General features: G+C 39.3%; 3 protein-coding genes across 7 annotated transcripts in view; 1 reads left to right on the forward strand and 2 right to left on the reverse strand.

Moving 5' to 3' along the window:
• Window positions 1-301: 301 nt before the first annotated feature.
• On the reverse strand, window positions 302-7,143 carry LOC106942461 (growth/differentiation factor 8-like). Of its 2 annotated transcripts, XM_015025740.1 has the most exons (4): window positions 5,513-7,143; window positions 4,280-4,656; window positions 2,738-3,126; window positions 302-1,080 (listed from the first exon to the last, which is right to left on the reverse strand). In XM_015025740.1, exons 1-3 carry the CDS (start codon window positions 5,838-5,840, stop codon window positions 2,746-2,748), a joined length of 1,086 nt encoding a protein of 361 aa, XP_014881226.1. In that variant the 5' UTR covers window positions 5,841-7,143; the 3' UTR covers window positions 302-1,080; window positions 2,738-2,745. The 2 variants fall into 2 exon arrangements, with proteins under 2 accessions (XP_014881226.1, XP_014881225.1); XM_015025739.1 differs by lacking the exon at window positions 302-1,080 and having other exon boundaries at window positions 2,104-3,126.
• A 99-nt stretch (window positions 7,144-7,242) lies between these two features.
• Window positions 7,243-9,664, reverse strand: LOC106942458 (splicing factor U2af large subunit B-like). 4 transcript variants are annotated; one of them, XM_015025735.1, is made up of 5 exons: window positions 9,233-9,664; window positions 8,799-8,853; window positions 8,304-8,704; window positions 8,119-8,255; window positions 7,243-7,440 (listed from the first exon to the last, which is right to left on the reverse strand). In XM_015025735.1, the coding sequence occupies exons 3-5, from the start codon at window positions 8,510-8,512 to the stop codon at window positions 7,436-7,438; spliced, it is 351 nt and encodes a 116-aa protein (XP_014881221.1). In that variant the 5' UTR covers window positions 8,513-8,704; window positions 8,799-8,853; window positions 9,233-9,664; the 3' UTR covers window positions 7,243-7,435. The 4 variants fall into 4 exon arrangements, with proteins under 4 accessions (XP_014881221.1, XP_014881219.1, XP_014881218.1 ...); XM_015025733.1 differs by having other exon boundaries at window positions 8,119-8,381; window positions 8,508-8,704; window positions 9,233-9,643; XM_015025732.1 differs by having other exon boundaries at window positions 8,119-8,704; window positions 8,799-8,849; window positions 9,233-9,462.
• A 1,826-nt stretch (window positions 9,665-11,490) lies between these two features.
• Window positions 11,491-13,319, forward strand: part of LOC106942460 (uncharacterized) — a 5,140-nt gene continuing 3,311 nt past the window's right edge. The window contains exon 1 of the mRNA XM_015025738.1: window positions 11,491-13,000. Within this exon, the coding sequence (XP_014881224.1) occupies window positions 11,491-12,987 (1,497 nt within the window). The 3' untranslated portion in view covers window positions 12,988-13,000. The remainder of the gene's footprint in view (window positions 13,001-13,319) is intronic.

Below are 13,319 nucleotides of genomic sequence, written 5' to 3' on the forward strand. Positions count from 1 at the left end.
ACTGGCCTAATCAAAGTCCCGACCTAAGTCAGTGGCAAAACCTGAACATCGACTGAAATTGGAGTATTTTTGCAAAGAATGGGTGAAAATATCAGTGTTTAATTGTGGATGAAAATATCACTGTTTAATTATGCAACACTGATGGAAACATACCTCAAAATATTTGCAGGTGGTGCTGCAAAAACAGTCGATTCTGACTATCGACTTTATAAGCAAATTCACACCAAAGTTTTCATATTTTTATTTGGAAAACATGCAGAAAATATGCAAAAATCAATAAGAAAACACACAAAAACATGACTATTGATAGAAAAGCAATCAGACTTTACAAAATAATCAAAGGTCTTTACTCAGATTTTTCAAAAAGTGATTTTGCTTCCAATAAAATCAAATGAAACATAAAAAAATTGTGCAAATAAAATAAACTGGCCTTGGCAAATATCAACTCAGCTGATGTTTTAAACAGGAAATGCATTCAGACTCCTTTGGCTGAACTTACTTCTTAAATTGAGTAAGTTGTGACACAAAAAGGAAACATTTTAGTGACAAGAAGACAGGATGGGAATCAACATGGCTGAAAGGTTATTTTATTATCAATTTATCTCCAGAAACTGGTTTTAAATGCAAAGTTTGATAGAAAAGAAAGATTTGACGGAAATGTACAACTTGTAACGTATTCTATTCACATCTTAAATCGAAAACAAAAAAAGGAGTTTTTAACTTTAATAAAAGGACAGAATGTGATTTTTAGAATCAAACCTGTTTAAAGTTATCAGTGATGTGAATCTGAGTTTCAGCAGAACAAAGTCTTTTCGGGTCACAAACCCCCATGAAGACAACAACAGTCAGGACATCTGCTCTGGGCGTTAAACTGGGATGGCGCCTCCAACTGGGATCCCAGTTTCTGCTCCGACACTGATCCATGTTTAGCTCTCCCCGGAAAATTATGGATTAAATGTTTCATGTCGGCTCAAAACATCAACAATCCACATTTCTTCCAGACAAAAGCCTCAAGCTGGGCTGCAGTTCTCCAGATCCACCACTAGATGCTGCTGTGCTGCATCTAGACAGCACAGATCGCTGCAGAACAAAAATGATTATCAGCGTTACAATAAATCAGAATGTTCATTTTTAGGCCAAATATTTTAACAATTTGCAGGTTTGTGTGTAAATATAACAAGATTACATATTTCCTTCACCTCTGATGATCTTCTGAACAAGGCGCAGCGAGAAATGAGCAAACAGACAAAAGGTGGCGAGTCATTCGGTTCATGTTTTCAAAATAAGGAGGACATCCTGCGGGCTGTGCTCTGGTCAAGGCTCAAATCAGGACAGGCAGCAGCAGGACGCCTCGTTTCAGACACCAAATCTATTCAAGGTCCAAACTTCTTCAGTCTCACAAACACAAAACCAAAACTCCAGGATTTGTGGTGAAAATACTGAGAAACAAATATATAAATTTAACAGGAATTTAAAATAAAAAATCCTGCAGGTTAACTGTTCAGTTTATTACAAGTGCAAACTCAGATGTGATCAACTCACATTAAGGTGCAACGCATGAGACAAACTCAGTTTCTCATATTTATATGTATTGAGCAGCAAAAACGTTAAAATAAAAATCATCTATTTGAATAAAAATAAACCATTTTCCTCCACAACAGGCTGAATTATTAATGTTTATCTGTGGAAACAATAATGGGAAAACCTAGTCATATTTTGGCTCCTAAAATATCCTCAATCTTATAGTTTGGTCTCATAACAGTCAAAATATTTAATCCACTCTATTTATAGTCATATTTATAACGGCATATCAGGGCCACAGTAGATACAAAAAATAAATTCTGCCAACAAATATCTGAACTCAAAAAGTCAAAAATTTGCAAGAAAAATATCAAGTTAATCTCTGAAATTTTCTGAAAAAAGCATGGAAATTTCTGAGCTCCAGAAGTTTAAAATTTATGAGAACAAACTCAGAAATGTGTAGGTTAATCTCAGAAATAAATGGTAAAGAAAAGACCTGAAAATTACTGATATCCAAAATTTGAAAATTTTGAAAAAAAAAATAAAAAAAAAATAAATAAAATTTGAGATTAATCTCACAAATACTCAAGAAAGCAACTTGAAAAAACTCTGAGGTCCAAAAGAAAAAAGACTTGCAAGAAAAAAAAATTGGGATTAACTTCATAAATGTTCCATAAAAAACATGGACATTTCTCAGATCCAGAAGTTTAATTTCTTTTACTTTTGCAACTCCGAAAATTTCCAAAATTTGAAAACGGTAAATTTCTGAGATTAATTTCAAATCAAATTAATGTGAAACTCATTATGATTTACTTTCTCATAATTTTTATTTTACTTTTGGAGCTCACACATTTCCAAATTGTTTCTAGATAAAAACTTCTGGATCTCAGCAATGTCTTTATTTTTTATCTTTTTCCTGAGATTGACCTCAAAATTTCTCAGTTTTCTCCTGCAAATATTGTAGATTTAGAGCTCAGAGGTTAACAAGAGATTAATCCAAACATTTCTAAGTTTTCTGGCAGAAATTGACTTCTTTTCTAAAATGGCCCCAACTAGTCATTGTAAATATTTGAACTCCTTTAAATTCTCCTTTTAAATTCTCCTTTTAAATTACTGCGTTTTGTTTGGCAGTCTTCAGGATGACGGCCATTCCTTCAGATGCTTCGTTCATGAACAGGTTCTCCAGGCGCTGATTTATTTTTCTCGGTAAACGAACCTTCGTCTTCACGAGCAGCCACAGTTGTCCACCACCATGGACGGGATCTTCCCGTAGATGATCTGCTCCTTGCGGTTGAAGTAAAGCATGTTTATGGGCGACATCTTGGTGGGCGTGCAGCAGGGCCCGGTGGAGCCGCGCGGGTTGGCCTTGTTCACCAGGTGTGCGTGCGGATACTGCTGCAGGTGGAGGAACTCGCACTCCCCTGAGCAGTAGTTGGCGCGGTAACGTTTGGGGGCGATGATCCAGTCCCAGCCGAACTCCTCGAAGTCGACGGTGAGCGGGTAGCGGCAGCAGCGGGTCTCTGAGGATTCCTCGTCGCAGTCCAGTCCGGAGTCTCGCCGGGAGCGCTTAGAGCTGTCCAGGATCTTCACTTCGATGAACGGTTGCTGGAAGGAAAACAAACATTTTAGACGCCATGCAGGAAATTGCAAGATTAATCTCTGAATTGGAAAAGTCAAATCAGAAAGCTGGATGTCAGACTTTGGAAGGACAGACGCTGAGTTTCCATTACAAAAAACTGTGTCAATATTTCACTAATGTAAGAACTCTGAAATTTCTGAGTTCCAAAAGTTTAAAATTTACAAAAGAAAAACTCAGAAATTTCCAGATTAATGTCTGATGTTTTCTGGTAAAGACATGGACATTTCTGAGTTCTAAAACTTTAAAATTTACACGAAAGAACCTTAGAAATTTTGACATTAATCTCTCAAATATGCCAGAAAGAACTTGGAAAATTCTGAGATCCAAAAGTTGAACATTCACCAAAATAATTCAGAAATGCTGAGATGAAATCCAGATATAAATATTCAAAAAAAAAAAAAAAAACCTGAATGTTTCTGAGATCCAAAAGTGAAAAAAAAAATTACTTGTGCATCTCAAAAAAATTCAAAAAGCTGAGTTTTCATTACAAATGTGAACAAAACTTTGTCAATATTTCACCAATGAAGAAAAAACACAATTTAACAACTGCTGAAACACAATTAAAAATAACATCTATTAACTATTTTTTTTGGATTAAATTATTTTTGTTTATCAAAAAATATGAAACTTTTTTTTAACAAAATTTGAACCAGCTGCACTGCAAAGACACAAAACCTTACCAAATGTTTAGTTTCTAGTGCAAATATTTTATTAGGCTTGAAATAAGACAAAAATAACTTACAAGTAACTTTTCAGCAAGTTATTGGGGATCGTTTTAAGACAATAATTCCTTAATATTGATGAAAAATGAATAGCTCCACTGGCAGATTATTTCACTTGTAGGTAGGGAAACATATCTTACTGTAAGTGAAATAATCTGCAAGTGGAACCAGTAATGTTTCACCATCAATATTAAGGATGAATATTATCTTAAAACAAGCTCCTGTATCTTCCTGAGAAGTGACTTGTAAGTTAGTTTTGTCTTATTTCAATTAATTACTGCTCTTAGGGAGTTGTTTCTCAACAAAAGGATTTTATTTGACTCTGTATCGTCCAGTTAAACAACTAAGGATTGATTAATGATCACTACTGAGACGTAAATGAACCGGGTCTTCTCACCAGTCCCTCCTCTCCAGGCTCTGCTGATGTGACGGCCAGGTCTTCTCCCCTGCTGCTGAAGGCGTTGATCTCCAGGCCGTAGCTGCTCTCCGGCTGCCGCAGCCAGGCCTGCAGCAGGGACTTGATGTCGATGCTCTGCCAGGAGCTGGCTCCGGCCTCCGTGTCGACCTTCAGGGAGCGGACCCGGACCCGGACCCGCGTGCCGTTCCCCTCCCTGGCCGGCCGGAGGCGCGACACCTGCAGGAAGACGGTGGTGACGGCGAGGGACGGTCGCAGGTGAACCCACAGCTGGGCGCTCAGGATGTTCTTAGGCTGGATCTTTGGACTGAGGCTGAACAGGCAGCAGGAGGAAAGCTGCTCTGCAGGGACGGGATTGGCTGGAAGAGACAGAGGTGGGGAGAGGAAACGAGAACTGTAGTGAAGTCAGAGGGAAATGGAGCCTGTATTTGGTAAAAAGAAATAAAAAATGTGACTAAAAATATAAAAAAAATTACATCATCAGATGGACCAAAATATACATCTAAGTGGAAATATTGTTTTAAAACTAAATGAAAATAATTCATATAGATGGGCAATCAGGGAGGTATAAAATAATATATATAAAACATTACAATATACAGTCAGGCAAAAGAAATAATTTTCCAAATCAATTTCTTTCAGCATAAAAAATAAAACCTCAGTATAGATGAAATGTAGCTCATTTTATCTAGTTACATTTACTTCAATAACTTTTTGTTTTAAATGTACTTTTATAGTATTTTTACTGCGCTGTACTTTTTACGTTTCCTTGAGTATTTGTATTGTGAAGTATTTCTGTTCTTATTTGAGTAATATTTCTGCTGGTTTTCTACTTTTTGAATAAAAACCAAAAATGTTTTAACCAAAAATTCACCAGACACAGACCTGCAGTTTTTGTTAAAGTTTCATAAATTTTTATTTTTTTATTTTATTTTATTTTATTAAAACTGAATTGGAAATTTTTTTTGTTACTTATTTGTTTTTGGTCCGTCTGATGTATTTTTTAAATATTAAATGATTGATAATTTGATCAGTTTGTCAGTATTTGACTCACATTTTTACAAAAAACTTTTTACTACTACTCTGTTGAAGTGCTGCCTCTCTTACTCAGGTATAATCTACTCGACCCACCACTTTCTGTTCTTAAAGTTTTCATTGCATTTCTGCTCTAAATCCAGGCTCACTAACACACAGACTTCGCTTTCCCCCACTTACGCTTCGTTGCCATGGTGATGATGGTCTCGGTCGTGGCGTGCTCCTCGTCCTCCACCCGCGGGTCGTACTGGTCCAGCAGCTGCGTCAGAGGCGGCGCCTTGGGGATGAGCTGGCGGATCATGTCCCGGCTGATGTTGGGCGCCTGCTCCAGCCGCAGGATGCTGAGGATCTGCGAGCGGATGCTGTGGAGCCGCAGCTGCTTGCTGTGCTCCCGGAAGTCGCAGGCTGAGCACTGCTCCAAGCTGTCCGCCAGCAGCTTGGAGGTCTGGTTCATCTCCATGGCGCGGCCCGCAGACAGGACGGCGGCGAGGGAGAGGAAGAGGAGCATCCTGCGGAGAGGAAGGAGAGAGTGACTCTGGATTGAGGCTGGACTCCCGACTTTATGATTGGCTGCCAAAGGACTTTTTTTTTGTGGAAGTGATTTTTAAAGAGGCAGAAGGAGAGAGAGCAGATTCATTTGCAGAAGTGGAACTCCAGAGATCCTGAGGAAACGTTTTCCACCTGGCAGCAGGGAAATCCTGGATCTTTCTCCAAAGATGTCAGAAGACTTCAGTTCTTGGAAGTTAAATTTCCTGATTGAGGGATTTCAAAAGTACAGCATAGTAAAAATACTCCTAAATATATATATATTACATAAATGTAACTACCAACTTGACTATAAAACAAATTATCTTAATAAATACTTGAAACACATCGAGCATCTTCATAACATAAAAGTTTCCTGGCAAAGAAAATTGATATTTTTCTTTTATGCATAAGTTTCCTTCTGATTATTTAACATTTAACAACTTGAACTAAAATCTGACCACATTCAGAGATTAAATCGTAAACATAAACGGAGCAGCTGAACCCACTTGCCTACATTTTTATGTCAATCCAAAAAGTGAACCAAGATATTCACTTTTTCCCCTTATTTCATGTAATTTCAATCAATCTGCCAGCATTTTATTGTCTTAAATTCAAACTTGTTCTTACATTTTTAGTGGAAAACTTTGCTTTTTACACCACTAAATGAGGGTTTTTGTAGCATCAGAACTATTTTATATCAGATTCTGCACAGATGTTGAGTGTATTGATGAGGCGGGATATAAAAGTCTTCTTTTCTCATGAAATAATTAAATTTATTGGAATAATTCAGGAGCAGAAATCTTTTCAGTCACATTTCAGCTCTCCTGTGCCACCTGCTGGTTGAACTGGTCACTGCAGGTTAACGTTTCTTCAAAACGCGCAACAGGACTCCCTTTACACATCTTTTATTTTAATTTTATTGTTTTAAACTTCCAAAATGTCGTCTTTGTTTTGAAGGGTTGGTATCTTGAGCCTTTTTTTGTGTGTGGTCTACTCAGAGGAATTACCCATTGCATCCTGGGAAGTGTAGTAGAAATGCATAAATCAGAGTTGATCAAAACAGTTGTGTTTTGCTTTTAGAGTAAAATAAATTTGCCACATAGAAGTCTGTTCAGACATGAAAGCACAGTGTAAACAAGCCCCAAATGTTAAATTTATTCTGGCTACAAACGTTTCATTCAAACATGACAGGAGTTCTGTTCAATAATTGGAAAGGCTGGTTGTAAGGGGAGGAGCTGCGTCACACCCACACATCACCTGGGCTGAAATGTTCAGTAAAATGAACCAACGCCTCCAACTAGGCTTTGTTTTATTTAACACCTGCTATTAATTTAAGTTTAATTAAAGGCATCATGTTTACAACAACAACAAAACTTCATATGTGGATTGAAACAAAAATGTTTCAGTTTATTTCATAAAAGCAGAAAGCAGGATGCATTTTCTTTATATTTCATAAAAGCTGCTGGAATACAAAATAACTGAATAGTCACAGTTACAATGGGTTTAATGTAATATAAAACATACTGGAAAGTTTTAATATTTCCTAATTTCTTTTCTTCTTTGATCGGAGCGAGATCAGCCTGTAAGACAAATAAAGAAAAATTAGTTTTTCCATTTCACATATGTTTGTTGTTTCCATGTCAGGCTGAACAGACGGTCCACAGAACTAGTTTTTCTTGATTTATCTGTTCCCATCATGACGTGTAATCATGTCTGAATGTCACATCCCGATTGGCTCATAAAGTTCAAACACTTTACAAGAGGAGTGATTCAATTCAGATTTAATTAAGTTAACTGCAGAATAAGTATTGGAAACCATATGTTCACAAAATAAACGTTTTCAATTCAAAACCATTTTTGCTTCCAAATTATTGAATAAAAAATTATTAAATAAATGTTTTCCCTCTTCTATTCAGGTTATGGCCGCCCTAAATCTCGTCAGTGACAATAGGCAAGAGCGGTCCATGAGGCGTCTATCATTATATTATGTCTATGATTGATAGCGGTTGCTGCTTGTGCGTTAGATTTAGGAGCGTACCAGAAACATGAATACAAAGGTTCCGGCTTGGGACTTTTGTATGTGAAAACAACAACAACAAACAAACAAAAAAAAACAAATAAGTGTTGATATCAATGTATTAAATTAATAAAAAGTAAGACGTCTTGTCTGAGGAAGGAAGGTCAGAGAAAACAGAAAGTGGCTAAAATAGAGCTCAAAGTTGGGTAGAGAGCAAAGCTGACTGAAATAAATAAATCACCTGTTTTGACTCCTCTACCAGCGTCCACCACGTCCACGTCCACGACCATGCCCGTGGCCATGACCGTGGCCGTGTCCATGGCCGTGGCCATGCTTGCGGTCGCCGCTGCCGCTTCGCTTCCGTTCGCGGCTGCCGCTGCGCTTCCGTTCGCGGCTGCCGCTGCGCTTTCGTTCGCGGCTGCCGCTTCGCTTGCCGCTACCGCTGCGTCTCTCAGGACTGTGTCTGTCCTTGTCATGATCACGGTCACGACCACGGTCACGGTCCCGGTCATCATGTCTGTCTTGGTCGCGGTCCCGGTCATGATCCCGATCACGATCATCGTGTCGGTTGCGGTCGCGGTCATCATGTCTGTCTTGGTCACGGTCACGATCTCGGTCCCGGTCGCGGTCATCATGTCGGTCCCGGTTATCGTCAAGAGCAAGATCCAGATCTAAGTCAGGTATGCCCTTTCCCTTGTCCCCATGATCTCTGTTGTCTCCTCCATGGCGGCCATCTTGTCCATGGTCTGAACCATGACCCCCATCGCCTCTGTGAGAGGGCTTGTCTCCCGGTTGGGGGCCCAGGTCATAGCCTGAAGGGTGCTCATCTGAGAATGTATCAGTAAAAAGTCAATTTCAAATTTAAAAAAACAAATATATGTATATATCCTAAAAAAGTACAGAAATAAGAGTTTTATTTACCAGAGGTGCCGCTGAACATGTCTGTCTCTGCTACAGATGATCCGTTGACAACAAACTTGTAAATAAAAGAAAACAAGGCGTTGGCCTCTGGTGTTACAGCGAAACCAGTTCAACAAGAACCAGGGATAATTATAGGCTTCAGAGTTTAGTGTGCAGCACCAACATGACATCTTAGACAAAGAATCATAATTTAATACTGAAATGTTCCAGCTTAACAAAAAGCAAACATCTTTTTCCTTCATATATTCAAGCTTAAATGAAAGCTTTGCTTCCACGTTGAGCTAAAGTTATGCATTTTTCAATCAAAGAAAACACACAACATTCCTGGCTTCATTAACGCTGGTGCAGAAAGAGCTAACTCCTTCAATCCCACAGGTTTATCTAAAAACATGTTGAGAAACTGTCCGGTAACTGGAGAGTAAGAGAGTACTTACATGATGTGAACAGCAACCGACGGTTCTGCCTTCTGTCACTGAAGAGGCGATGCGCTCAAAAGCGGTGCGCGGTTCCTGGCAAGACTGGATTGTTGTCCCGGTGAGTCACTACCGGTTGTTGAAGGGGGAAGGTGTTTCCATGTGAAACACAAATTTAAAAAATAATAATAAATGGACATGTTTCATGTGCAATCAGACTAAACATGTTGCTTTAGCGCTGTATCTATAGCTAAAGCAAATAACTCTCAATAAGATGCATGCAACAACGTGTATCAGTGAGAGATTAGAAAAGCTATGTAAGAAGGTAGGCAGACTGCAGTAAAAGTCAGAAAACATCATGGAATATTTGAACCAATCAGCTCACTGATAGGAAACCAGGAAATTACACCAATTTCCCAGTTTCATTCACCTTCAGAGAGCAGAATGTGCTGAGAGGGAAAAAAGAAAACATGAATTTTGTTCATTCATCAACAAAACCAAAGAAATCTACAGATATGTCAAGCTGGCTAAATTACTACACTGTAAACAACAAAAAAAGGTCTCTAATTAAATACTGATAGCTGTGGTTGCCAGAATTTTACCGCATTTATACAGTAAAATTTGTATTATTATTCCATTTCTATTATTTATTCCTACAGTAAAACCACAGATGCCTGTATTTTATCATAAATCAGAGACGTTTTCTTTTGCAGTGTAGCTACTGTCGATTGATCTTTGTACATCATGAAACCTTTTCTTCTCAAAGCTAATACTGGTTTCCTGCTCACACATCTGGACAGATTCACTCCACAGTAAAGACTAATGTTCATAAGAAACTTCCTAAGGGGGTTTAGGAAGTTCTACAAGGGGAATGGGTTTTAATGTTTTTATCTTTTTAACCTTTTTTTTCTTCTTATTCAAAAAAAATTCTCTTTGGCTTTCTAACTGCTTATTCATTGTCACATGCTGTTTTGTATTTTAATTATGTAAAGCACTTTGAAATGCCTTGCTGCTGAAATGTGCTATACAAATAAAATTTGATCGATCGAATAAGACTGACATTATTTGTTTATATTTGATATTCTATGTTGAATATTGCGATGAATGTGGATTTTCTACTGTGGCAAAAACAGCAACATCAATTTGAGAGTAAAACTAAGAAAACAAAGTTTATATATTTTTCATACTTTTGCTTTGGCTGATCTGAACTCCAGATATTGAGCTGATTTGCCCAACTTTATGTCTCCCTGAAAAAAGTGAAAGAACAGACCTTCAGACTGCATGTTTCAACAGGCACCAAGAGTCTCTCCAGGAGGAAACACACAGCAGGAATGGCACCTGGAGTTCTTCATGGACTCCTTGAGTTTTACTTTAATGCTTATACCTGCAGAAAATCCAAAATCCTGCGATTCCTTCACCGATGCATTCATGACATTCTCTCTTTGTCCCTCAGTGTAAAGATGTTTGTGTTTCCGCTGAGAGGTAATTGAGGAAAAGTTTGGAAACCTTGGCTCAGGAGAATGTGGAGGTTTTTTCTCACACCTGATGGTCCGGTAGATCCAGTTTGATTGGGAACCAAAACTGAAACATTTTTAGAAAAATGAAAATGTTCCAAACTCCAGTCCTGACTCTTATGAAGAGTGAAGAATGCCAAATGACAAAAAGTAACTTATGAAATAATTACTTAAATGTGTAATTAATTTATTAAAACTCTTCACTCCACATATATCCTGCATAATTTGATCCATAAACCTATATTTATGGATAAGTTTATCCAGGGGTGAAAGTAGTTTTAAATTATTGGGGGTACTATATAAAAATTAATGAAAATTAATAAAAAATAAATATAATAGGTCACAGACTGTTCCTAGCACTGTGCAATGATTAATACATGAGTAATCCTAATGAATTAATAGTAATTAAATATAATAGTGGATAAAAGGCTTCAGAACATTTATACCACAGCAGGTATGGAAAACCACAAAAGCAAAAATTAAATCATATACAAATCTATTAATCTCTCCATGTTAAATAAATAAAAAGTATAACGTTTTATTTAAATATTTATGTCAGCTTGAGTCATGCAGAGCTGAGCTGATCATTTCCATAGCAACGATCAGAAGCAAGACGTTGCTCCAGAAGTCCAGTGAGCTCACTGATGAGGTCATAGACGTACATCACAGTAGATCAAAGAAGTTCTAATGCTTGAATTCTGGAATCTCTAAGCATCAGTCAGGATCCAGACATTTCTTGGAGTTTCAGATTTGTATACAGCAACAATGTTCGGTTTTGCGACGGCGATTGTTCCCCTGATATTCCCGGTTGGTTGGGGCATTGGATATGCCGTGACCACCGGGATGAAGAAAGTATGCGATCATTTCTTTCCTGGGAAGGATGGCAAAGAAGAAAACAATCAGACTGAAGAGGATGATCTATTTTGGACAGGATTTCCATCCACTTCCAAAAAACAAACCGACCCGGCTGGGGAGGTTTGTCTTGAAAAGGCTTTGGACGATGGGACCGCGGACTCCATCTCGTCCTCTGTACGAGACAGTACAGAGGACGACTGTACTGTCTCTGGACAAACCGACCCGGCTGGGGAGGTTTGTCCAGAGACGATGGTACACCATGGGGGTGAGACAACAGTCGCAGAAAAATCTGACCCGGCTGGGGAAGATTTGTCTGCGGCTGATCTCGCAGCCAAAGCTGTGGCTGAAGGAACAGCCACAGCTTTGGTTTCCCTGGTCCCAACCTTAAAGAACAGTCCTCTGAAGGGGACGTTCACAGGGACCCTTGAAATACAAAGTTCCCCGGATGGGAACAACAGAGCTGCTCCATTGCCAAGAAAAACACGTCTAAATTTGAAGATTGCTGTTGGAGTCGAGGTTTCCAGTTCCCCTATTTCAGTAGATAGCGTTGGCTCGGATCTCCCAGTTGTAGGGAGGACAGCATCTGCAGGACCCGGACAAGCTGAGGAGAACTTTTTCAAGTTCTCCGATGAGCTCCAGAACAGTTGGGTGAACGCTGCTTTCCAGAGCATCCTGAACCTGAGCGTCACCAAGCGGTGTCTCGCTCAGGAAAGGATTTTTCTGGAGGCATCGTCCATCCCCTGCTGTGGGAGGCTCATACACTCAGCTGTCCGTCAGCCCGGCAAACATTTTTGTCAACAAGACCTTTCCCCAGTTCTGATGGAGCTGACGGAGAAGAAGCTACCGTCAGGTCTGGGAAAGGACTACGACATAAAAAGTTTGCTGGAGTCTGTTCTGGTCTGGTTGGACTCGTTTGGCGGCGACACAGATAGACAGTTGTATGACAACGACTCCTGCTCTAACTGTGGAGCCACTTCCCTCAGGCTCCTGAACAACGGCGCCCTGATTGCCCTTCCACCAGTATTATTTTCAACCAGTATATCTATACTGCTTGAATACTGGTTGGATTGGGCATGCAAACGCCGTTGTTCAGGCTGCGGGTCACCCTGGCAGAAAAAACATTGCCTGGCCGATAATAAGGTCCTGGTGTTTTTTCTGCACAGGTTTACCAGGAAGTACCAAACAAAAGCCACTCAGACCATAGAGGTGCCTGCAGAATGTGGGACGGAGACGTACCACCTGTCCTCCGTCATCTGTGGGTATCCAAAGCTGACAGAGTTCTACTGCTATTTAAATAAGGAAGAACAAACCGTCAAGGCAGAAAACGAGCATGTCTTCACTGCAGACAGCGACTGCAGTGAAGACATGTCCAACAACGGTTTCATTTACATTTATGAAAAGAACTGATGAAACACCAGAGGTTAATTTCTCCAGCCCCCTCCTCTGGAAGATGGCAAAGGGCCCTTTGGAGAGGAGCTAAAAATAACATTAACATCGGAAGAAGAAAAGAATCCTAGAAGACCTAGTAACCATTTTGAGGCTGGAGAAATCTGACTGGGACCAAACATGTGTCTGATTTAAATTTATGGGGCAAAAGGTAAAAAGTTTTGACAGGTTTCCTGTTTGCAGGTTTCTCTCCGGGCACTCCGGCTTCCTGCCACAATCTGAAATAGGGGTTGCATCAATTAATCGACTAGTCGATTCTTTTCTCTGCAATGATTTTTTTCTGGGCTAGTCCA

This window comes from Poecilia latipinna, unplaced genomic scaffold, assembly GCF_001443285.1.
Source record: "Poecilia latipinna isolate Pla-1442-1.1 unplaced genomic scaffold, P_latipinna-1.0 Scaffold4297, whole genome shotgun sequence".
In the NCBI taxonomy this organism is placed as follows: Eukaryota; Metazoa; Chordata; class Actinopteri; order Cyprinodontiformes; family Poeciliidae; genus Poecilia; species Poecilia latipinna.

What these genes read in the sequence shown, in the direction of transcription:
- LOC106942461 (XM_015025740.1), bottom strand. Translation starts at nt 5,840, where the DNA reads ATGCTCCTCTTCCTCTCCCTCGCCGCCGTCCTGTCTGCGGGCCGCGCC. An exon ending in CATCACCATGGCAACGAAGC is followed by an intron (nt 4,657 to 5,512) that starts GTAAGTGGGGGA and finishes TGTCTCTTCCAG; the next exon opens with CCAATCCCGTCCCTGCAGAG. An exon ending in AGCCTGGAGAGGAGGGACTG is followed by an intron (nt 3,127 to 4,279) that starts GTGAGAAGACCC and finishes TTTTCCTTCCAG; the next exon opens with CAACCGTTCATCGAAGTGAA.